The sequence below is a fragment of the Tauraco erythrolophus genome, chromosome 4, assembly GCF_009769465.1.
Source record: "Tauraco erythrolophus isolate bTauEry1 chromosome 4, bTauEry1.pri, whole genome shotgun sequence".
NCBI lineage: Eukaryota > Metazoa > Chordata > Aves > Musophagiformes > Musophagidae > Tauraco > Tauraco erythrolophus.
Genome location: NC_141468.1, coordinates 69,862,203 through 69,887,826, shown reverse-complemented (window position 1 = coordinate 69,887,826; position 25,624 = coordinate 69,862,203). Strand labels below are relative to the sequence as shown.

The following is a 25,624-nucleotide window of genomic DNA, read 5'->3' as shown; positions in this document are numbered from 1 at the left end:
AACTATGCCAAATAAAGAAAACAAGTTTTTGCATTTGCTAACTACCCACAAGAGCCTTCTCAATGTCCAGCACTTAATCCGCTGATTTACTAAAGGAACTTGCCAACTGCTAAAGCAAGGATTAGCTATACCTAATTCAGAAAGAGTTTTAAGTTGTCTAAATAGAAAATTAAGCTGGAGGCAGAATCCTGAGGTGGCAGTTAATTCCTGACAGCCAATTCTCATTGACCGTTTTGTTAACACATCACCACAGTCAAAAACCCCAAGTCCTCCAACAGAATTGATCAAATATTCCATCAAAGTATAGAGGTTAAAGCTTCACTAACGTTGTGCAAGGGAACTTTCTCTCTTTTCAAATGCCCGAACCGAGATTGCAGTCACAGTTTCGGTGACTCGGTGCATACGGCCGCTACGTTAACTGTATGTTAATCAGGGATGCTGTGACAAACACTACCCACAAAAACCTCAGGTTTTTGAGGGTACATGCACATTTGAGTCTGTCTCGAAGCTGTACTTGGAACGCTGCTGAACGGGACAAAACGAGCCCCTGAGAGTCACTGCTGTTACCTGTAAGAGCAAGAGAGCCCTGAGCAGAGCGGACCCCAGTGCCCTCCAGCACCCAATGCCGCACGTTAGCGCTCAGGCCACGCCGAGATTAGATGCCCGCACCTCACTTCACTGCGCCCTGCTCCCAGGGTCACAAAATTAAGAACACGAAGTGAGGGCAGCGATCCCGCCCGGCCGCCGGGCAGCTCCGGCGCGGACCGGGGGCCGCCGGGGCCGCGCTCGGCGCCCGCCACCACGAGGCTCCGAGAGCCGGCAGGTCTCGCAGCGGCAGACCCCGCCCCGGGGGTCCCGGCAGCCGGCCCGGGGCGGCCCTGCCTCCCGCCGCCAGGCCGGCGCTGCGGGGCGGCCGCTGACAGCCGGCGCGAAGGGCCCGCTCCGGCGGGAGCTGCGGCTGCCGCCGCCCCCCGGCCCCGCTTTCCGCTGCAGCCCGCGCAGGCTGACGGCAGCGGCGCGGGGTCCGCCGCCTCACAGCCCCCCGCGCGGAGCGGGCGGCTCCGGCGCGGAGGAGGGGGCGCACCCCGACCCCCCCCCACTCCCCCCATCGCCCCTGCCGGCGGGGCCAGGCGACCCCGTGCCGCGCGGCGGCCGGGGTGAGGCGAGGCGAGGCGCGGCGGGGCGGGGGCGGGGCAGGCCGGCGGCGGGTCCCGGCCGGGGCCGTCCGCCCCCCTCACCTGATTGAGCTCGTTCTCGGCGGCGATGCGCAGCTTGGGGTCTATGGTGCCCTTCAGAGCTTGGATGATCCTGTTAGGATCCATCTTCCCCTTCCCTCGCCGGCAGGCAGCGCTTCCCTGGGGGCAGGAGGAGGAAGAGGAGCCGCCGCTCGCGCCGCCGCCCCCCCGTGCCACAATCACAGGCTCGTGTCCCCCACCCCCCCCCGGTCCCTCTCCAGAGCCATTCACCGGTTTGCGACAGCCGAGTGTCGAGAAACCGGCACTGCTTTACGGCCGCAGCGCCTCCTTCTGGCTTCGCGCGCGGGACGGCAAGCGGGGGCCGCCATCTTGTTGTACGGATCAAACTCCGCCGGGACGGCCCGCGGTGGGCGGGGTCGGGGGTGGCCATGTCGCGCTACGGCCGCGGAACCCCTCTGCCCGCGGGCGGCGGCGGCCGGGGCCGGGGCGGTCGCTATCCTCCTTCTGGTGTACGCGCGGCTGCCGGCTTCCCTGCTGCAGCCTCTGCATCCAGGGCCGCCTGTCCCGTGCTCCATCCCTGGAGACACCACAGCAGGAGACTCGGCTGGTCGCGAACCGCCGCTGTCATGGCGACGGAGAGGACGGCGGGCGCCGCGGCGCGGGAGCCGGCAGGGAGCAGGCCCGGGCAGCCGCGGCAGCGAGGGGCCGGCTGGGCCAGGGGTCGGCCGGGCTGGGCCCGGCACCTCAGCCCGGGTCCGGCTGTTCCTGCCGCAGTTGTGTGGCGGCGCCTCCGTCCATCGCGGCGTGGTGGCCTCTCCTGGTACCTCACAGCGGGCGGCTGCGCTGGCTGAGGCACGGCGGTCCCACAGACATCTCAGTGCCCGGCCCGCGGGATGCTTCCAGACCCTCTGTGCCAGCTCTTCGCCAGCACATACTTTCACTACTCTCTTAAAAAAAAAAAAAAAAAAAAAATCCTAGTTTTCCTTCTTAATAGTTCATTTCTTTTTCTAGTAGTTTTCCCGCGTGGGTACCAGACCTGATTGTTCTGTATTTGGTACAACGTGAGTTGTCTGCACAAGAGCTGAAAGGGAGAACACCAACCCTGAACAGCAGTGAGGTCAGTTCCATGGTGGTGATCCGACATTATTCACACGGTTAGCCACGTACCTCAGGTATGTGCTGCTGCACAAGACAGGCTCACAACACGCAGGGAGAGAGAAATGTGCTGCACGGAGCTTCCTAAAATGTGCAGTTGGGGGACGCATCACAATTCCTACCATGCTTCTGATACTCGTCTTCATCATTAGGTAGATTAGTAGACCCTGAAAATGGTTTGTTTATCTTAATGGTCTTTGTGAGTGAAAGTGGGTGAAAGGTGCTTACCACTCAGGTTTGTCAGGAACATAAAAACACTTAATAGTGCAAGCATTCACCCTCACTGTGATACTCTACCTCTGTCCAGGTGAACCAAAGGAAGATTTGAACATCTGTGCGGGTGTAAGATAAAATATCAAAGGTGCAGCTCACAGACCGACAGCATGCCAGAAAAAACTCATGACTTTTATGATCTTAGTGAGCCAAATCCTTCTGTTACTTCTGCAGGTGATGTTTTACATAACATCTACAAACCAGAGATGTGTTATTAACTGGTAGAAAGAACAGAAAAACTATTTGCTGTGTTTTGGAACAGTCAAATAGAACGGCAATTACAGGATCATACCGTTATACAGATGCCTTAAGAACACAATTGGACAGTATGTCATTTGTTCATTGTAATTACAGTATAAAATGTCATGACTCATCAATGCTCCTCAATTGAGATAACAACAGTACTTCCCTCAACTTGCATATTACCCGACCTATACTGAAGAATATTCTCCTTAACAATAGTGAATGCACAGGAGTGCCATTTATGGCAGGGAAGGGGTGCCCTTCTCTAACCAAGTAGACTATAGGGTAAGATTTGCCATATCATCTTTATTACCATTAAATAACTTAACTTCCTAAATGCTTGCAAGGAAAATGCTAAAGTATCTAATACTATAATGATTTCATACAAAAAAAATTTGTCCCTTAATAAGTTTTCCTAGAATGAAAGAAGAGTTTAGCTATAAAAATTAATTACACTTATCTAGCATTTGGAGATGGTGTGCTCTCTTGTGGTTTCCTTCACTTTTTGAAGTGGTGCAGAACACCTGATCATTATTGCTCAAAAACTGTTTCTGTTCTCCAGTAATGCAGCGATACAGCATCTAGAAAGAAATTGTAGGTACTTTCATTCACCTTTTCATTTCTTCTTGGAAGCAGGTGACAGTATGTCCAGTAATCGTAAAATATTATCGAACAAAAAATAAAGTGAGTGTAAAAAGTATATATTGTTAATGACGGTAATTCTTTGACATTTTGCAATTTTGGTTAAGATAGTAAATAAGACTAGTCCAGTAAAAACTGCTCATTTTAAAGATCTTGAATCATGTATCATACTAAAAAGAAATTACTTTAAAGGATTTTTAATGTTATATCTCTACTTCCTTTTGCCAAATTAGCATGTTACGGACAGTTTAAAAGCCGTTCTGGTTTATTCCATTTCTGTGTAGTCATCTGTGGTGCGAAAAGTTAGAAGTTATGAAATCTGTTTGTTGAAGGACTTTAGCCTTGTGGATCTAGTGATGTAAAACATATCCACAAAGAACAAAATATGCTTATGGACTATTTTAATATCATCCTTAAATGTTACTCAAAGTTTTATTTCACTTACCACTTGTATTTAGAATTGCATTTTTAACACACTACAAATTTTCATTTTTAATTCACTACAAAAAAAAGTGGGGAAAATTTTACACCTAACATTTTACTTTTAAGACCCACTTTTTGTGCACACAGCCATCAATGAGGCAATGCCAGCAAGTCTCTAAATCAAGTAACATCCAGTTCAGCAATGGTTGTTTCCTTTGTAATATGTCATCAGTCATTTAGTTGTGGATAGTACTGTTGCAAGCATTTTAGTCTACCTATGCACTGTGCTTGATGCTTGCCTGATATTTCTTTCTGTAAAACATGAATCTGCATAGATACCAGTGGCTATGTTATTCTAAAAATCGGTCATTAGTTTAAATATTTTTATGTAACTTCAAAAACTTCAGGATGACAGTAACTACTTATAGGCAAGAACTCGTATGCCTTTTTGTTAGAGCAAAGATTCCGTTACTGTTTTGGGCTTCATCTACTTAAAAATAAAGGATTTGGAACTGAATCAGAATGTGCTTGGGTTTTTTTAAATGTTTTGCTACTCTGCAAAATAAAGAACCTGAGGTAAAAATCTGAGATTTTCTTGTCAGCTTTAACACTGCTGGTGAGAGAAGATCCAATTCGAAAGGGACAAGTGATACACAAAGCAACTAAAACCAAGTAAACGAAATCCAAGTTGCACCAGCATGCAAGTATAGAAAAAAAGGATGAGAATAAAAATGAGGTGGGAGATAAGGGAGAGCAAAGGTAATTTTTTTAAAGCTCCCAAACTCTCCAGGTGCACTATAAGAATGCTTTTATGAAGTATTTAGAATGAGCAATCATATTTTGAAACACAGTTGCTGAAACCAATGATTTTTAAAGCAACGTAAGTTTGACCTCAATGAAACTCAGACCAAGTTCGTAGCAGAGACACTATCAAGATAACTTGATTTAAGTTCAAGATCTTTTGGAGGTGGAGGAGAACTGGAAAAGCCTTACCTGTTCCAGATTACTTAGAATTAGTCTCTTGACTTTTGGTTGTTTGGAAATGCAGGTAGTGTTTTCACTGAGCGCTATGTGTAACATACTTTCTGCTGGTGTAGAACAACTGCTACGTTATCAGGCCAACCAAGCTCTCTTAGGATAGCATCTGGTTGTAAATTGTAGATAAGAAGAGATACTCATGAAAAAGTATGAGAAAGGTGATGCTGATCCTTTGTGTGATGTGCTACAAGCTAAAATAACCCACTGTTTTTAATATAGGATTTACTTCATTGTAGTAAACTAATGACAAAGCGATTAGATCTGTACTTAGCATAAATCCCTCACTCTGTATCAACCACAGCCCTTACTCACCTTAGACTTAAACAGTCTAAAAGCTGTATGAACTAGTCCTCTCCAGCCAAATTAGTACTTTACAGTATTTTTTTTTCAAGTACAACACCACCTGAAAATGTTCAGTCAGCAGATACACATTTATAAGCTTTTTCACTCTTAGTAGAATACTTTATAGCTGAGAAGCAAGACATCAAATTAAGTTGACCAGAAACTTGTGCACAAGTGCATAAGTAGAGTTAATTCATTTTTATCTGGTTGTGGTACAGTCCCTCTCCAATTATTCTAATACAGACAGCAGACTTTTCATATCCTCCCCAAGACTCTCAGTTTTCTCAAAAGACACGTATAGATTCGATAAAGAGCTAGCAAGGGTGGCCTGCGGCAGATAAACATATGCCAGGCCTGCAGGCACAAGGCTTTGATCAGAGTTAGAATTCTGAAGCCGTCTGCCCCACTGACTGTTTTGTTGGAGCAGCTGTAGATAATTTATAGCTGTCAGGAAGGAAAAGGTACGTGAACAGAACCAGCACCAACAAAACAGCGACGTCCTCTGCAGCACCACTGTAGCCTGCAGGATGGAGGTTTCCTCAGCTGCAGAAAGTTAGCCACGACAGTTCTGGTTAGATCGTTCATAGTCTCCTCTCACTTCCATACCCTGGAAAAACACAAGAAAGCCACAAGTCGTAGCACTTTGGAAGCTAAAAAAGCGTGTGTCGTGGTTGAAGCCCAGTAGGCAGCTCAGGTCCACACAGCCACCCGTGCTCTCCACCCAGCGGGGCAGGGGATAGGATTGGAAAGGTGAAAGTAGGAAGACTTGTGGGTTGAGGTAAAGACACTTCAATAGGTAAAGCAAAAGCCACACATGCAAGCAAAGCAAAATAAGGAATTCTTGCATTACTTCCCATCAGTAGGCGGATGTTAAGCTGTTTCCAGGAAAGCAGGGCTCCATCACACAGAACAGTTACTTGGGAAGACGGACGCTGCAACTCCGAACGTCCCCCCCTTCTTCTTCCTGCCCTGAGCTTTTATTGCTGAGGATGACATCATATGGTATGGGGTAACCCTTTGATCTGATGAGGTCAGGTGTCCCAGCTGTGTCCCCTCCCCACTTCTTGTGCACCCTCAGCCTACACGCTGGTGGGGCAGCATGAGAAATAGGTGGCCTTGGCACTGTGTAAGCACCGCTCAGTAATAACTGCAGCATCCCTACCTTATCAGCAGTGTTTTGGTCACAAATCCAAAACATAGCACCATAGCAGCTACCCTCATGAAAATTAACTCTATCATAGCCAAAACCAGTACGTCCTCACATTTCAGGGTGGTTCTAGTATTTCACTGAACTCAAGAGAAGGAAACATTGAAATTCACTCACTCCAAATCAAAACCTAGTATTAGTTCCTCACCTTTATCTTCAGCAGGCTGCACAAGATGACTAAACTGAAGAGAATTTAAGTGGCATCAAATTGGAATAGCAAAGACAGTAATAGGAAGTTGGCAGAACTGTGATGCCCCTTTGTATGCTTTAATTAGACCTGATTCTGATTCTCATGTAGTTAAGGCATATTACCTAGGGCAACAATTGAAACAACTTCATTTAACAACTACTAAGGAAAAAAAAGCACTGGCAGACAGTATTTCCATGAAGTCTATACCAGCGTTACTTTAAATATTTTTCAAGTTGTGAAACTCACCTGTTAAATGCTTTGTCCAGAAGTAGAATATGGATCAAGGTCTTTAGTCTGGACATACTGAGGTAGACTAAAACTGTGTCAGGTGGTAAGTAATGCACTGAAATACCCTGAAACACTTTGAGAAGCTTTCAAAACCAAGTATAAATCTAGAAGCACAAAGAATGAAGATTGAGGTATCAATAGTCCAGTGTTTATCATTATGGGGAATCATAGGAAGTCATGGGTTTAGGTATTTTGAAGATTAGAACAGCAATTTTCTACCAGTAGATTTTGGCCAGCTATTGGTGTGGAAAAAAGGTGCTTTGCTTGGCCTCTTGCAGTGTTTTTTTAAACACAGCTTTAGCATTTAAGATTCAGTACCAGCCTTTTGAGTTGCATCTAGTCTGAAAACTTTTCTGTGACAGTACCTGTTCAATTGTATTTACATTCCTTTTTGTAACGGAGGTTAGGTAGAGCTGTGCTCATGGCTCTGACTAGAAACACAGTGAAAAACAGTCTGGCTAAGAAGGTACTGTGTGAGAAACCCGTAGGATAAAATTGATCATATTTTCAGTTACCTTATGGGAAGAGAATTGCCCAAGTTGTATTCTTTTTTAATAATAAATATTGAGGAAAAAAGTATGCTTCCTTTAGTTAGGAATCTAAAAATCTATCTTATACAAATGGACATGCAGCTCTGAAATTGAGATGTTTGCCTCAAATACACACAAGCTAGCAATACATAAAAGCTTTGCTAGATCTGCCAGTAAGAAATAAAATTAGTTTCAAATAAATGATAACACAAGTCCACCAAGCAGTTGTCCAAAGTCGATTAAACTGGAGCATTAGAAAGCAACATGCTTCATGCATTCACAGTAATCACATCTGAGGTTGCTAAAGGCCAAGCTTATTAGCAAAGCTTACAAGTACTGGTAACTTTTTCTTAAAATAGACAAAATCCATCATACAATTACATATCATAAAACCAAGTAGGATAAGCTGCATGCTGAATGAAGAAGCCTGTGCTAAGACAATCTGAAGTGCAAGGGATACCCTGCTATATACACAACAAGGCTCATTTATTTACTAGTCTAGACAGCCTGGAAGAGGGGTGACTGGGTCAATGCTCTACAGGTCTTAAAAAAAAAAATCCAGACTTGCAGGTCTGTTAGAAAAACAAGGAAGTCTGTCCACAGCTGCAAAGCTACTGCAAGCTGAAAGTTATCCTAGCACTCAGGCCTATCTACCTTAGTCCTGTATGAACAGAAATGGAGAGTTAAACAGTCTAAGTAGTGTAGTTAAACTCCCACCACTTATCCTCTATTAAGAGTGTTCTAGAAATAACCCTCTTTATTGGCTAAAGTCAGAATTAGCATGTTTGGAAACACAAAATACAGGCTTAGTATTCAATGGCTAAGGCTTGACATTTTTGCCTGTAGTGGTAAAAACTAGGTTCCCTGAAGCTTTATCCTACCTAAACTTCTCGTCTCACAACTTGCCAAAGGAATTAAACCAAGAGTTGAAGTACAATCACCCTCTAAAAATCTACATAAAGAAATCTAAGCCTGGGATAAACTCAAGATTTCTTATGGCAGTTAGTCTTGTCAGACAACTTGTTCTGGCACCTGCATGGTAGCAGGGGAGGACTGTTTAAACTTGGAAGTTGTGAAACCAGTTACCAAGAAACAGCAGCTTTATATCAGGTCTGAAGGACATTCCATTTAGGTTATTACTGTCACTTAAACAAGCAGACAGCTGAACTTGCTTTTACTTCACATAGTTCTAGTTCATCCTTTGCCATACCAGTCAGGCTGTTCCACTAGCTTCCTCAGTGCACTCAGATAAAATACTTCCTACTGCTCAAACTACTGAAGCTTTTAAAAGTAGAAAGAGCCGGTGACCTGCAGTCATCTCAGTTCATACTTCGTTTTGAACACTGAAATGCTTTATAGTGTTTGACTCACTGCAGCCTAGTCAAGGACATATGTCACAGCTCTTCAGTTCTCAGGCCACAAGAGACTGCTGGTCACACAGCCCTTTAGCTGCAAGAAAGGAATTTCATAAATGCTTCCTAGCATTTGTATGCAGGTTTGATTTAAAAATGCAAGCAGCAGGCTTCAACAACAAATACCAAGTTCCTCAGCAGATCTCAAAGAGAGAAATAACTTATGTTACAAGCCGATTCAAGTCTCAAGGGAGAGTGAAGCCATACATATTTAGTGCTTCACAAGGGTCAATTTTAACTTCAAAATACATTGCAGTTGAACAACAAAGTGAGCCAGCCCTTCAGTGACTGTTTTGAGGTTTAAGAATTTCAACTACATCACTGCTGAAGGACAGGTGATGTGACAAAGCTAGATTTTTTGCAAGGATATGCATTTAAAATAAGTAGTCCTAATGAAGTATGTAGCATTTCACTTCTAATTTCTTGACCTTTCAGTGAAAAAGGAAGCAAGTACGTAACTAAATCTTGAATTCATTTTGATCAAGGGAACACTCTTGACAATGGCATCAAGCAAGAACTAAACAAATAAGTCATCCCATTTAAGTTGTACAGTTTACCCTGAATTACTGAAACTTGAAGACCCGTTCTATGTAATAGCATGCACATACACCCCACATCAGGGATAAGCAGTTTAATATATAATTTTTAAATAAAGACCACTGGCAAGATTAATACTAAAATGCATATTAACTTGTTTTATTGAGGCACAACAAGGCATTGTGAATAGCCCATACTTGAGGCAATCAATAGTGTAGTAAGCTGGACATTAATACAGTTTAGGGTAAGTGCAAACAATATACATTCACAGCTTTACTAGCAAGGCTACATCACAACTGATAAAGTGCCAAATTAGTGCTGATTCAGTACCCCAACTCCATGATTTCACCTTGCACAACAGGACCATCATTTCCCCCAATAATGGAACCATGTATCTTCCATAAAGTCAGTAATAAGTGCAAAGCTAGTCCCACCCCCCTCCACCAAGGTGTTTGGAGCAGCTCTTTTGTAAACATCGCACTGGATTTTAGTCCTGATAAAGGAGGTATCCCGAAAAGGTGGAGTATTTCCAGCTACTTCCATAGATGGCTCCTCGATGCAGACGCAACCAGATCTGGTCTCCCTGGAACAGCTGCAGGACTGCGTGATTACTAGCTGTTTCATGATCAGGAGCCCCATCATTTGCATATGCTGACACTAGGACCTCTTCATTCTTCATGAGATTCACATACAGGGGAACATTTACAGCCAGTTTCAGCATGTGGAAGATGAAGACATATGTACCATTCACCGGACAGTTGAACCTACCAAGCTGGATATCGAAAGTTTCTCCAAGGTTGTTCAGCAACAGGTCAAACACAATTGGCTGGTCTAGAGTTCCAGGGGCCAAGTTAGATGTTCTAGCAGCAGAGAAGGCAACTCTCATCTGCTGTGGGAGAGGGTAGACATGCACTGGTAGTATGGTGGCAGCTTGGCTCGTCACTGGCATATCAACAGGAGTGATGCTACGGGAGTCTCCCTGTCCAGAGTCCCCACTGTTAAAGGTTTCATTGTCTCGTTCTGGACTGCTCACCTGAGAGGAATCACTCCACCCTGCTGTTAAATATCATTAGCAATGATAAATTAGTAGTATAACAGAAAGACACCCTTAAACCTGTGGACAAAATCTTAAGCAGTAGGTGTATGGGCTTTGCAACAGATTTGTCTTTCAGCTACAGCAGGTTGTCACAGGACCCCAGAACAGAACTTGGAAGCTGGTTTACATTCACCACACTTGCATTCAGCAAGATGAACCATAATTTAACTATGAACAATGACTTCTCATACTTTTAATTGAGAGAGCAGTAGCTCGCAATAGTTTTAGCTTTAGTATTTGCCACATACATATATTACCATAAAAAAGCATATGCTAGCTTCTGAGTGGGAAAATGTAATTTCTGAGAAAAAAAGGCAAAATTACCAAGACCCAAGCAGTCATTTAGTCCCCTTCAAGACTGGAAATTCCACTTCAAGTTACTTCAATACTCTTGTTCTGGAGTTGCATCCTTAGTAAGTCATATCAATTTATGATGCTAGAATATTTTATGTCTGAAGAACTAGAATTGCTTTTAAGCTTTCCACACCCCACTCCCCAAAACAAAGCTGTTTATATTTTTAAATATTCAGGTTAAAAGGGTCTAGAATTAAAACATTAATAGATCTGAGAAATTTAAAGCAGTCACCCTCAAGTTGCAAACCACTTATTTTCACTGGAAAAGAACATCTTAAGATAGCCAATAAAACTAAGAAAAGTTGCTATATCTTAATGCTAATGAGTACTTCTGTCAACTGTTAACTCACCACAATATCATATTTCTTTTAATTCTCTTCCTCTGATATATATTTTATTAGTCCTCCCTCAGATTGATAAGTGACTTGCTTTATCCTAAAACAGTTTCTATATGCCATAACTTCCCTTTACTCTTCAAGGTAGTGACCTATAGTTACTATTCATCTCACTTTTCACCTATAGCACTGTAAAGTCCAGCTTTTCCAGCACATACAGTAGAATTAAATCTTTTTTTTTTAAGAACTTTTCAAAATACATGCTATTCATGCTTGGATTGAAACAGCTAGTCTTATGTATTTTTTTTAGGTTTTGTACTCTAGCATTAAAGTACAGAATAAAGCTGTATTCCCAAACTATTTTTCTTAGAAAAAGTTATCTTACAAAGTTTCTGGGATCTGATAGCTTACCCAGAATCCTGCAATTATGGGAAGAAGCCAAATGCAACATCAGAACTACCCTCTGTGTGTTTTCCTAGTCAGTTTATTTGTGAAGAAAGTTCAATAAGGTGCCACTGTGTCAGAATGAAGTCACCAAATTGAGAATAATGAAGTTAAATCTGCTGCTATGCAATGCTGTCTAGGAACAGCACTTAAGCTTCCACTTGATCTGTTTCATCAGTGATAGTACACTTTTTCTCACTATTCACAATAACACTCCAGTTCAGCATCTGCTGTACCCATGCACACACATACACCTCTGGGAACCTGATGCTAGCCTTACCTCTTGAATTTGCTCGAGGACCACTAGTTATCCCACCTCGTTTATAGCACTGCTGGTAATTAACATCCTAAAAGAGAACAGAAGTATTAGTAAGATAGCTATAAGCAAATCTGACAAGTGGGGCTAACAAATACAGTTTTTTTTTCATTTGCACAGTTAAAGCTCTAGCATAGACAGTGATGTAGTTCAGAATTAAGATGTAGGTAAACAGCCTTATTTACAGAAAATTTACAATAGCTTGTATGAAATTAAGGTGCTATTTCAATGCCAGTTCTAGCAAGTCAGCTTCTTAACTATACACTCAGTTCAGTTTGTTGTGCAATACCTTGAATCTCAGGCCTGTTAGAAGCCCATGAGTCTGCACAGAAAAATTTATTTAATTTAAAAGCTGAAGACTCTCCTCCCACCATGAACCTTTCCTTTCTTAAACATTGTCTTTTGGTTGGGTTTTTTTGCCTAACCACATTCTCAGTCTAAGAGTTCTTTGTTTTATATTACAGAGGCACTGAATACCAACCTTAAAATCCATAGTAAAATAAGACATTATACTACATCCTATTTGCCATCTGTTTGCATTTCAGAGATTTCCTTCAGACTAAAATCAAGCTGTCATGCAGAGATGTTATCTGTCTAAACTGACTTATTTCAGCAGCTGTCTACTGTTCCAAAAAAGGTTTTGTCTAGGAAACAAAACTAACCTCTAGTTTGTAAGGAATAGTTCACCTGTTAAGATAATGAAAAGCTACAGTAGTAGAAGACATAGGTCCTGTGCAATGCTCAAAAGGCTACTAGAAACAAATTCAATGCTCACCCTCTGAGAATATGGCATTCCAGCATAATCTCTACCAGGGAACTGCAGCTGGCCATAGTTACCATTACTTATTGAAGGTGAGCCTCTGTAAGCATCAAAACCTGTTCAAATAAAGTTGATTATTCCATATCATTCATTGTTTAGTTTACTGTACCATTTTGAATACAACTAGAGCTCCCTTTTGGTAATTATCATGTGTATTAAGTTACACAATTACACATCTATTCCTTTGTTCAGGAGGAATTCAGAGCAAAATCTCACTACTTCTATAAAGAATGCATTTCATTAGCTACTCAGAACTACCTACTGTGGTTGTATCAAAGTTACACGTTTAAAAGTATTAACATCAGACCTTAACGATTGCCTTTTTGATACTAATGGGACTTCACAGGACAGCTGAAAAACTTGCCAGATCCAGAGACAGGATTTAACACAGAATTAAGAAACACTTTTGCTATTATGGATGCTTAGCTATTACTGTTATATATTTAGGTGCTACTACAATGTTTAGCATCTTTAGCTGTTAGACTAACTACCAAAGAGGAGCTGCAAGCAATTTAGTACCAGACACTACTAAACCCTTAACTGCTGTTAAGTTGGAACTATACACAACTTTGTCTGGTGTGTGTTTCTACAAGGTATTGAGTGGTCTTAATCCAGTAACTGAAACAACTATCACAAAGTGCCCTTCCACTTCAAAGTGGAATAGGCCACAGCTACCAACCACCTTACATTTGTGTCTGCTTAAAGTCAGCTGAAACTTTCTATAGTACTTCATTTCACAGAATAGCAACTGATTTGCAGACACTCTTAAAACTCTTCAGTTTGTTATTAATCCAGAAGGGCTTTACACTACTGGGAATCTCTCCCCCATCCTAGTTTCTGCTGGTAATACTAAAGCCAGCAGTGCTAAGCAAAAAATATCTTGTTTTGGGCAAATACTGCAAGTGACATCTGAAGAAAAAATACCTGCCTAGAATGTTACCAAGACAGATGCCAAGAGAAAGAACAAAGGGGGTAAAAATTTCAGAATGGTAAATGAAATTGCAAACAGAAACGTCTATACAATTAAGTAATTTAATAACCTTTGAATGAAAGTTTCTACTTTCATAATTCAAAAGGCTATGAAATTGCTCTGCCAGTTCACCTGACACCCAAAGTATAAGGACTACAAATAAAAGGCAGAATAAACTTGCTTAAAATATACAGCTGAACACCCCATTCTCTGCATATTGCTCAAAGTCTTATTTTAAGAAGTTTCACATATAGAACCTAAATTTAATACCGTGTATGTTAAATCATGTTCTAGCATTACTACATTAGATTTTTAAGGTGGTAGTAAATACAGACATACCTTTGTACCCACCAGGGGAACGATATGAATTAGCCAGTGACCTTCCACCTCTAGCAGATCCTCTGACAGACCCACGACTGTTAAGGTAAGGCTGAGGGGGTCTGGGAATAACATTAGTCTGTGCTGGATAAAAGGCAAGGCTACCATTGCTAACAGGAACAGCTCCATCAGGTTGATAATTCACTGCTTAAAACAGAAGGTACAGATGAATTCAAAACTTTTATAACTGTAATAAGTTATCCCACCTAGAAGTAACGGAAGCAGTTCAGAGACTGATAAAGTTGCTCTGAATATTCTGTTCTTGTGCTTCCAGTCATTACTCCAAATAAGTGAGGAACCTCCCCATTTTTCTGTAGAGTGTAATGCTCTTTAAAGTACACCATAGGCAGCCCAGGCTGATTGTAAGCCTCCAATGCATTCAACAAGATTCAGTTGCATAGGTCAGAGCAACTTTGCTAGCAACATCAAGAATATAACTAATCTAGAATAAAATCAAGTAACACTCAATTAAGAATTTTCACTTAGAAACAACACTGTCCTCAGTGGTCTATGTGATAATCTAAATCATCTCATTTTGAAAGATGGCAACACTGATGAGACAAACTGAATCTTATCTACATAACAATAAGACAACTGTGGAAAGCTGAATATTTAGGTTCAGTCTCTTCAGACATTCCTACCACTTGTTATTAGGCAGCTCAACCCCAAGCAACAGGTATTCAAGAATGCTTTTTGCTCACAGGGTGGCTGAGTGGTTAACTTTAAACATAGACCTTGCAATCATGGATGTGTTTTCACAGGACTATGCTTCGTATCAATCTAAAAAGCCTAAAACTGATCCAGAGAGAGAGTCTAAACCCCTTTCTGAAGACTCTGCAGAGCCGCTGCCCAAGATAACTCAAAATTATGATGTTCCATCAAAAAAAAAATGTATAGAAGGCTGATCACCTGTAGTCTCAGTGATGAGGAGCATCCAGGCTAAACATGCTTTCCTGACTGCTGTACTTATATTGTTCTTTGGAGCTCTTAATCTTCATGTCTCACTGACTATAATTTCTATGAAGAGTCCTCTGGCAGAAAACCACTAAGTTTTAAGTGACCTTGAGTCACTTGATTAGATATAGCCTTATAAATCCAGACTCCTAGCTGTCAGCTTCTTTTCATCTTGGAATCTGCTTCAAGCAGATTTAGAGGCTGGTCTCATTTCAAATTCTTAGTGTCAGCTATATAAAGTCACCTGATACAGTATCTGAATGCTAAGCAGGTTAGTTTTGTGTTGGATAAAGCAGCTCAAGACCCCACTTATCAGAAGTTTAGTATTCTTCAGGTCAGGCACACCGACTCAACCAGCTAAGTTGGCCTTGGTAAGAAGTCAGAGCTATGTAAACAGAAGTAAAAGGAGGATTATCTTTTGCTGCAGAGTAGGCTGTCATCAGCTTGTACCTGCTTCAGGCTACAAGCCTATGCATGAACAGTTCCTGCAGCTCAGCTATTCTCAACACCTCACTGAAGTAAAGTAACTTGTAACTAAGGCCTCCTGGTTAGGAAACAAGGCTTCCGAGGTAACAAACAAGTGAAATTTAAGGCCTAATTAAGAGCAACATCGATCTCTGCTACAGAACACTAGAACTTCAACATCACAAGATACAGCTAAAGTGATAAGGAGGAGTGGCAAACATGACTTGTCAGCACCATCTAGAATGCTTATCTCTAATAAAGTAAGCTGTAATATCCATATGAAGATTTTGGCAAGTGTTAATACAGTGAAGATCAGCTATGTGTTTTATAGTAATTATATTGTGAGCTGTAAGTTCAAAGGAAAGATACCAGCTCATTCTTAAAACAAGAAAATTCTAAATCCTAAACAGCTCTTAGATGACACATTTTAGTTTTGTTTCAAAAGCACAAAATACTTAATTCTACAGGTAATTCACCTCAGCACTGAAAGCTTATCCCAACTTTCTTATTTAGCATTTTGCAACTGCAAGCACTACAGACAACACTACTGTCTATTACCAGAGATTAAATTAATGGTTCCAAGTGAAGTATTTCATCACTGCTTCAATTCCAAGCAAATGCTTCTGTGACTCTGACAAGTATCTTGAGTTTCCCAGTAGGTAAGAAATTATCTTTATCGGGTCTGTATGTGACACTGTCCATACAAGGAGTATGGAAACTAGTCTGAAGCAGCCTTTCATCCTGCTAGCAGTTTAAGTTTACATACCATACCATCAACTACGTTGGAGTTCACATAACTGATACTAACAGGTGCTACACAACAGTGGTTCAGAATTTCACTGAGTTAGAAGAACCTGAATATGTTAATGAGTTAAAGTACTACTATAACCTGCAGAACTTTAAAGTCTACTTGAAATAGAAACAAGTACAGAACTCACCTGAAGACAGAGATTCTTGTGAAAGAGAAGTTTGTTCTGCAACATGAGAAGATTGCAACTGGCATTGAGGAGGAGTCTGTGTACTTGCTGTAGAGAAACTCTGGTTATATCCTGCTGAATATGAAGAATCCTCTTTAATTTCCTGGTCTTTACGTGGAGGCAGTGGTGCATTCACTTTAAATACCTACAACATATTTCAAGACAAGTGTTTAATGCTACCAGCTAAAGTCTCTGCCGAATGCCACTACCCTGCTATGCTGTGGTTTAAATCCGTATGTCTAATTCAGTTTCCAGAATACTAACTGTTTCTTAGAAAGAATCAAGAACATTGTATAAGCTTCTAGAACTTAATTTAGGTAGCTACTACCCAAGAAACATAGCTTGATCAATCATAGCTACCATGTTTGATCAAAAGAACAGCTACCATACAGTAAGCTATTTTACTTCTATGGGAAGTCAACTGTTGGACTGACTCACTGACTACCTGTCCTACAGCTTTTGACCTGAAGCTAGGACAGCCTATACTGAGACAAGATATTCATGTCTGGAAAGAATTTGGGTCTCTATACCCATCTTGGAACCTGGTGCAACTCTGCTATATGCTCAGATAAATGCCATACTAGACAGCCTTCACCCCTTTGATAAACTGAGCCTCAACTTCCCTATTCTTCATTTAGGTTCCCTCAAAGTAAACATGCAAATTAAGTAAGAGTCTTGTAATTTAATATTACAGCCTGGACAGTAGGATGGTGCACAAATATTACTGTTTAGTTAAATCTATCAACCAGAGTTCAGTAACTCCAGTCAGTGTCATGTTTTATAGCAAATAAGCCAAAATTACCAGAACTGATGTTGTCAAGTGACAAGTAGTATCAAGATCAAATAGGCAAGAAGGCTATTTTGACTAAAAGGATCTAAATTTCATCTAAAGCGCTGTCAGCAATACTGAGCCTAAAGGTGTATCTAACTATTTTCCAAGACTATAAGCTACCTGAAGACAAATGATGCCAGGACTAACTACAGCTAGATGCAAGGAACAGCTTCACAGCTTGACAGTTCTTGTCATTTGCAAAAGCCTCTAATTACAATGGGAAATGAACACTTTTTCCAGAGTCAAGTAATCAAGTGTTTCCTGTAACAGGGAGCCAGCACAGAAACCCCTCATGATACTGAAAATATTGAGTATAAAGCTTGAACTGTTATAAAATAACACAGATTCTGGTTATGATTTACCAGAGGAAGCAATCAAAGTGATCCAAAGCAATCCTCTTTCTGAAAGAACCTTGAAGATGCTGGCTGTCAACACCCACATCCTGGACTATTTATAGCAAGTGGTCTACTTTTTCCTACCAGTGAGAGTTACAGGTAGAATTCTACAAAGAATACTTGGGCTACAGGTAGGATCTGCCTTTAAGCTCTCATTAGTACAATGACAGCAATAGGGTGTTAATACATCTCTAAGTACATGTAATCAGAGGCTTCTATGACTGTCACCACGCTCACTATTTGGCAAGAAACCATCTGACTCCTGGCTATCTACTGAAATCCAATGGCTGTGCTTTCCTGGCATCAATGAGAATCTAAGCAACATAGGAAAGAAAACTCTGCACCACAAAGTTAAAGACTGCCACTGCTACAAGGGGAATTAACATCCAAGCAATTCAGTGACAGGTGTTTGCCAGTTTGACCCCAAAAAATCCCAAGACAGATTTTGAATGTTTAACATCTCTGAAAACACTGTGGTATTAATTCGAGTGAACTTTCAGTGATACCATTTTGATCAAAAGCACTTTGAACACAGACACTAGGTTCAGGTATAATCAGAATGACTGAGATCAAGATTCCATATTTATATCATGACAGATTACTTCTTTTATAGACTGGGACCCCAGAAAGACTCTGGATTCCTTGATTATAGCATGCTGCTATTTCTGCACTTTGATGAAAAAATCACCACCTAGCCACTTAGCATAATTTAAATAGATCTGCCTTCAAAAGAACCACCTCCCTACCACCACTTGCCTTACATCAATACTCTATACCTCTGAGGAAGGTTCTACTTGAACCTCTTCTACAAATACAGAAAACCAAGGAGAAAAATCATGGTAGTAATTTACTACAGACCACAGCAGGATGTCATAGATGTTTTAGTTTTTAATTCCTGTACTATGAGAGGCTATTAAGTATCTTCTTCCACCAAATCCTACTACATATGCCTCAATACTGCAAGATGCAGATTGTCCAATTTGTGGAACTGCACTGGTACATTTGTTAAAATGGAGAATGCCTTTGGAGTATCACAATGACCTCTTTCTAGAACTTGCTTTGAGCAAGAACATCAAATGAAGGTTTCTACCATGTTCTGAAGAAGTTAGAGGAGTAGATAAGCCCAAGTACAGGGAAGGGAATATTAACAACTAAATGGACACCCTTCCTCTGAGTATCTGTAAGCTTGCACAGCAGATAACTAGACAGTAGCAATATTAGTAATGTTAGAGATGTATGACTTAAAACCAGTATCTATTCACAAGAGACAGTGCTCATAATCTGTGTGGACTATTCTAGACATCTACATTGACTACTTTTGTTAACAAGTTAAGACCGGTGTAGTTCACTATCCTATTAAAGATGTTTTCTATTATTCCAGGGGACTAAGTTTTACCCCACTAAAGCAAGCAGTTTAAAAAGCAGCAAGACAGGTTCAGGCTTCAGGAAGCTTTTAGTCCTAACAGCTATATGCTTTATTATTCCCTCTCTCCTCTACAGTCTTTATTGTTTGATATTTATGCGTAAGAACAGTTGAAGTACAGTCAACTTCACCTTGGGGCACAGTTATAAACCTGTTGATTTCAGGTCTGGCTTCTCCCTCTTAGTTCACTGAGGCTACTAAGATAGCCCAGTATTAGATTTTGGGACTATACAGAGCAAAGCCAGGATCGCTACTCTTAGGTGACCTGGTTTAAGTTCTGAAGGCATTGGAGATGCAGAGTTCTAATCTAAGTTTTTAACATTAAAACATGGAAGTGATCTGTACTATATCAATGGGACCCAGTTCCTCACTGTTAGGACTAAGTTATTAGCATTATTGTCAATTATTCTTCTGCAGCCTCGAGTTGCATACTCACAGTCTGCATAGCCTGAAAAGGAGCTGCTGTTATTGTGACAGAACTGCTACTTGCTGGAGGAGACTGAAAGCTTTGCGCAGGTGCTACTGGTGTCATGGAGGCGCTTGAAGTAGGCAATGGTGACTGTGGCTCACTTGGGAGAGGAATAGTTGCCTGAGGGAAGAACAAATGTAATGAAAGGTCACTTGATAGTTATCAGGCAGTAACACAAGCAGTTAATTTGTTCTAAAGCCTAGACTGACAGAAGTCAGCAGTTTCTACAGGATGACATTTGGACGTAGTAGAGCTACCAAATAGCTTTTGCTTACAATTTCAAATCTTGCTGTGCATTCTCAGCAAACAGTACTTCTATTGCAGTCTCTGCTGATTAAGTGAAATGTGCCTATGAGCTACTATACATACTGTTCATTGTAATAATTTCACAATAAAGAAACATGAGGTATTTTTCCCCCACTACTAAGAAAATGTAGAACACCTTCTGTTCCATTCATTGGAAGATGATTCTCTGGGCTGATATTAAAAGTGACTTCTCTTTTCCAAAGGAACTCAGGAAGTTTAGGGGGGTTCATTTTTTCCCCCCTCCCAACTTAATCATGTTTCAGATTAGAAACAATGCTGAATTGTCCAGACAAAGCATTAACCAGTATTAAGTCTCATCTGTGCAGATGGCAAAATGAAGTGTTGATGTAGAAAACCAACACTTATAGGAATTGGAAGTCAAAAGGAATGTATGGCTCTAGACCCATTTCAGCAGCCAATGTATTTACCTTACCTGTATTTGTGATAGCTCACCTGGGCAATTTCAATCTTTTTAGGGATCAGTGGCTCAGAAATACGTGAACTTGTCTGATACAGTGGCTGGGAAGTATATTTTTCAGTCTCTTGAGAAAGTGATGCTGATGCCTAGAAAGAGCAATACATGCACCTGCTATTACAAGTAGTATTGCAGAAAACACAAAGTTGTGGTAGAGATATGAAATACCAGTGCATAAGTTGAAACAAGTGGATTTTGAAAGACCACAAACATTAAGTCCAAAGTAAGTGTACTAAATAGCCATCTTAACCAAAAGCTTCAAGTAATTAGCTTTAGAGGTTCAGACTTAGATTACCCTTCTTACACAACAGGTTGCACAACTAGCCCTGCAAAGTCAGGTAATTTTAAGAACCATAGATTGCTTCAAGCAGTTATTTACAACAAAGTCTGACAAACACCTGTCTCACTGAATTAAATGGAAAGACATGTCTGATGTTAAACTTCTGGTAAGCTCTGTCAAACAAGGGTTTGGAGACAAACTTTGGCTTGCTTTTGCAAAACCTGCACATTCTGTAGTTGGCTTACACTTGTTATGCTAAGTTTAAGAGTTGCTTATACTTCACAGCCTAGGGCTAAAGACTCACAGTCCCATTCTCACCATGTATACCACCACAGGTACACCACACAGAACTGCTCTTGCATAACAGGAGAGTGCACTGTCACTGTGGTTGTGCTGCGACCAAAACAAAGCTTATCTACTGCTTTCCATAAGAAGCAGGACTGGAAAAGAACTACACCACACTTCATGCCTAAGGGACTAGAGATACACTGGGCACAAGCAACTCTAATCCCAAACAGTAAGTTTGCAGAAAACCTCAGAACACTGTACTAAATGATGTCCTACGTTATAGCACAGCACAAGTCTTCTGGATGTATATTAAACAGCAAAATTATTTAATCCTTGTCAGCACAAGAAGTCTCATGACACTGTAGAAGTGAGAAGGTGTTAAGAACCAGGCCAAAACTGCTGATTCAAGAGGCAGAAAGACTATAATACATTTTTCAGGACTGTTATATTCAACTATATATTAAGGAATAGAGTAAATGCTACACACACAGTATACTGATAGCACGTACATCAGCAAAAAACATTTAAAAATCATGAACATTTCACCATCATAATCTACATACACTGTATTAGAGAGTCCAAAAGGAAAGAGCCAGCTGTGTTTCTGAACACAGCAACACTTAGCAAGAAATCTTAGTGATCTGCATAAACTGAAACACTATTTTCAGCTCTAAACAATATTTGAATGCTTGTTGAGGATTTAATTACACATAAACATAGGTAAAGCAAAGTTTGAGGTCTTGGCTGACCATCAGGAAGTCAGATTCCCAGTATTTCTTCAGTTAGTGCTTGAAAGAACTCATCTCATTCTTCAGTTTACACAGAAGTCTGCTATTTCATGGCAATATCCATCCCAATTTATGTATCCTCTATGTTGTCATTAGAGGGAGTATTTTACAACCAAAGCAAACATTTATGCTGCTCATATGTTCCCACAAGAATATGCATCACACATGCCTGCATGTTCCATCCCACACCCTCCCCATTTCAAGGGGCAGACTGTTCACTTTGCATTCATACAGTATTAGGAAGACTTCCAATCATCTGTAAGCATTCCAGAACATAGGCTATACTGCTGTTACTCGTGTTCTGTCTCTGTATGTTGTTCAAGTAGTTCAAGTTGTTCAAGAGGGGCCCCACAGTTTTCTGTTAGGGCTGGCTATTGCACAGATCTCTGCATGCCAGTGGACTCCAGGGTGTATTACCTGTGGTGCCTGTGGCGTCACCAAGTCTTCGGTTTCAGAGCCAGAAAGAGTCTGATCAGCAGATGCTAGGGAAGTATTTGAACCATGCAGTGTCATGGATGAAGCAGCAGCCTTGCAAGAGGAGAAAACTGAGATAAGGTTTTGAAAGATTATCTTAAATGTTTGGTTTCACTGAAACTCACACTCTGGACATTTCCAAGTAAACCTCAGAACGAGGCAGGAGCTGAAGCGCTTTGACCGGTTAGTCTAAGTTTCTTAAGAATACTTGTTAGTGGCAAGGAAACCTATTTAAAAGCCAAAGTAGCACAACATGCAAGCACAGGAAGTGAATTTAAGGTTCACTTAACCATGGCTGCCAAAGCTTGAGACACTCTTATCTTTGGCATAAGTCAGAATCTCAAAGATTAAGACATGCACTATCTAGTAAAGCAGCATGTTCTCCTGCACACAACTAATGGCTGTGACTTGAATCAAGGGGTTGAGTATTCAAACTATTTCAGCAGGTCTTCTATATACTGTTACTTTAAGAAAGTTCAAACATTTGTTCCTGCTTTACAAGCAGACCAGCAGCCAACTTGGTCAGCATTTGAGTGATTTTAGACTTGCAAGCTACTAAGTTACATTAAATGTTAAAAAACTGACAACTAGAATAAAACAATTAAAGTACTAAGTCTGTTCTAGAGAATAATGTCTGTATCATTCCTTCACTATAGCTCAGCCTCTTCAGGGCAGTGGACTTACTTGGAGAGGCTGTTGAAGAAAATCACTCTGACTTGGCAGTTTCTGTTCTTTTGAAGCTGGAAAAAAGAATGCATTAAACATTGACTTTTAAATTCAAACATTACATATAGTTTAAGTGTGAAGTTCTACTTGTTGAAGACATTTGGTGTATGAAGACAACATTATTTTTAGTGTGTGTACTGCAAATATTTATACTTAGCATCAGTAAATTACACCAAATTGAAAGCTTCAGGTTTTTTTTATAGGGGACAGGTATTCAATGAAAAAATATTTCTACCACAATACAGATACTCACTTTCCAGATTAAAAAACAATTAAATATTTAATAAACTGGGCAATTGTGTTTTACAGCCCAAGAGCCACCCCAACAGTTTCTTAACATGGCTCACTGTAAAAAGTTCCGGTTATTTAACTTTAGCTAGATAACTGCTCTTTATCCTGAGCTCATTGACAGTTTCTATCTCTATACACCACATCTAGACGAGTTTGTTACACAGATACATGTCAATTCTGCAGTTGGGTTCAGATGCACATGCCAGTCAGATTATACAAGCATTTCATTTCCAGCCAGATGTTCCAACTTAAATCACCTCCAGCAACATATAAGCAGGTAAGTGGCTTGAGTTGCCCTTTTTTTTTAATCCAACATTGGTATTCTTTAAAATTAGACAAGCTGTCTTCACTAGGCCTACTGATCTACAGCCAAGCAAACCCTGTTAGTGTTTGCAAAATTTTACATATAGTTTACACTTACAGTATTACCTACCTACAGGACTACTTGCTGGAGTAACTGAAGGTGGCTGGGATGAACCAATGGCACTTGGTGAAGCTTTATCAAAATCCAGAATGGACTCCTTTTGAAAAGAGATCATCAGTTGGGAGAAAAAAATTAAACTCTAGACACAAATGAAACATTCTCATTTGACAAGTTGCTGTTAGCTAATTAGAGCTAGATATTCATTCAGTGCAAACATGCATTCTCAGCACTGTTTTCCCTAACTGAGTAGGAACTTGAGCTTTGTGCTGTAACAGAGAAAAACATACTTGCATGAAGTTGTAAGTCCCTTGTATCTGAGTCATCAGATCCTGAAGTTTTTCCCTTCTCAATACTGGATCTTTTGGAAGAGTTGAAGTAGAGCAAAATTCTGCAGCTGGCTGATGTACAGGTTTAGGCACCTAATTAGGAGAAAAGATGTTAAATCTAATACTGGAAGCGAGACAAAAACTGCCTTATCCAATTTACTTCCAGAGCAACCTATAGTGTCAGACACCATGGGCCAAGGAATTCTGTGCTGTTATTGATATTTCCTGAATCAAGCTTTCACTTTGTTAAAATCGGTTTACTGTTGCCACAGCTAGTTAAGCCCCAGAATGAATTCACTTCTTTCAGTTTCTTACACTTACAACAGAAAGTTCCCTGCATTTAGTGCAAAATCAGGCACTTCCACCTAAGGAAACCCACATGTTTAAGTTGAAGGCCAGAACAAGCTTAAAAATCAAAGCTGCATCACTTAAGGTTTAAAACATACTTTCCCCCAAGTAGAGCCCATGACAATAAGTACAGATCTTTTATTAGAATGGCATTTCCAGACATTCTGAAGAAACTGCACCTAAGAGATACATTGCAAACAGGTTACCCAGGATTAGACCAAAGTGTTTCCACTAACGAGCCAGATAGTCTCAATGCATCAGCTCCTGCAGAAAGTACCAAATTAAACTTTTTGAAGTTTGGCATGAAAAATACACCTGTACTCTCACATGAGAGCCTGACTTTGTAGTTAAATAAGGACTTCTGCATGGTCTTACTCTTCCTTGATTTTTTTTTCCTTTAACAGTTCATTCCAACTGGTTCTCACTTCCCTTTTAAAAAGAGGGAAATGTTTTACTAGAGAATAGGCAAGTCTAAGGTATCAGAAAAATCATGATGGTAAACTCCTTAAATAGCAGAAGCCCTGTTGTTTACCGAGTGACAATAGTCTTGTCACTCTTGTAGTGACAATAGCCTTGATAGTCTAACATCTTTTGAAAGCAGCTTGGGGAAGAGGTAGGCTTGTTTTAAGTATTTTGAAACCATAATTTTTAATGATTCTCTAAAGCTTTGCTGCTCTTATGTTTGTCTATGCAAGTAGAGGGATGCAAATCTGAAGATATTAATTAGCTGCATTACTTCAACTGCCCAAATGTGGAGACACACAGGAACATGTGAAAACCTTCGCCTTCGTACAGTACAAACATTTGTCTTTCTAATAATGACATCACTACTTCAATATACTGAATAGCAGCATAGTTGAGTATTTGTATGAAGTCATTAGACAACCATATGGCAGAAGGATATAAGCATTATGACATTTCATTGTCACACTAAATTAAAAACAAATTGATGAGATGCTCTTTGTCTGGTTTTAGGACAAGCCCAAAAACACTCTTATTTCCTCTTCAACAGTTATCTGAAACTAATCACTAGCATTTGCAGAAATTCCAGTAGCATGTACAGGGAAGAAGCTTGTAGGGTTCCGTGAGCTCCACAAAGCATAATTCATGTAACATGCAGCACATAATTAACTCTAGAGGACTCCATTTCTATGTGATCCACCTGATAGCTACTTGTTGAGCTGTGAGAAGTTT

The 25,624-nt window shown here is 40.7% G+C and overlaps 2 protein-coding genes across 17 annotated transcripts in view; both read right to left on the bottom strand.

Moving 5' to 3' along the window:
- The window catches only part of IPO8 (importin 8), a 49,732-nt gene extending 48,168 nt beyond the window's left edge, over positions 1–1,564 (bottom strand). For 3 of the 4 annotated variants that reach the window (XM_086611195.1, XM_086611194.1, XM_086611196.1), the window contains exon 1: positions 1,239–1,369. In XM_086611195.1, the coding sequence (XP_086467321.1) occupies positions 1,239–1,322 (84 nt within the window). In that variant the 5' untranslated portion in view covers positions 1,323–1,369. Of the gene's footprint in view, positions 1–1,238; positions 1,370–1,474 lie in introns of those variants that run through there. The other variant, XM_086611193.1, reaches the window with a different exon arrangement.
- Positions 1,565–9,963: 8,399 nt separating this feature from the next.
- The window catches only part of CAPRIN2 (caprin family member 2), a 35,669-nt gene continuing 20,008 nt past the window's right edge, over positions 9,964–25,624 (bottom strand). For 3 of the 13 annotated variants that reach the window (XM_086610416.1, XM_086610414.1, XM_086610413.1), the window contains 11 exons: positions 24,044–24,175; positions 23,766–23,853; positions 23,000–23,055; positions 22,268–22,369; positions 20,464–20,574; positions 19,672–19,824; positions 16,547–16,730; positions 14,151–14,336; positions 12,797–12,897; positions 11,986–12,052; positions 9,964–10,532 (listed from right to left, as the gene is read on the bottom strand). In XM_086610416.1, coding sequence (XP_086466542.1) covers positions 9,964–10,532; positions 11,986–12,052; positions 12,797–12,897; positions 14,151–14,336; positions 16,547–16,730; positions 19,672–19,824; positions 20,464–20,574; positions 22,268–22,369; positions 23,000–23,055; positions 23,766–23,853; positions 24,044–24,175 — 1,749 coding nt within the window. Of the gene's footprint in view, positions 10,533–11,985; positions 12,053–12,796; positions 12,898–14,150; positions 14,337–16,546; positions 16,731–19,671; positions 19,825–20,463; positions 20,575–22,258; positions 22,370–22,999; positions 23,056–23,765; positions 23,854–24,043; positions 24,176–25,624 lie in introns of all 13 variants that reach the window. The other 10 variants (XM_086610412.1, XM_086610419.1, XM_086610420.1 and 7 more) reach the window with 10 other exon arrangements.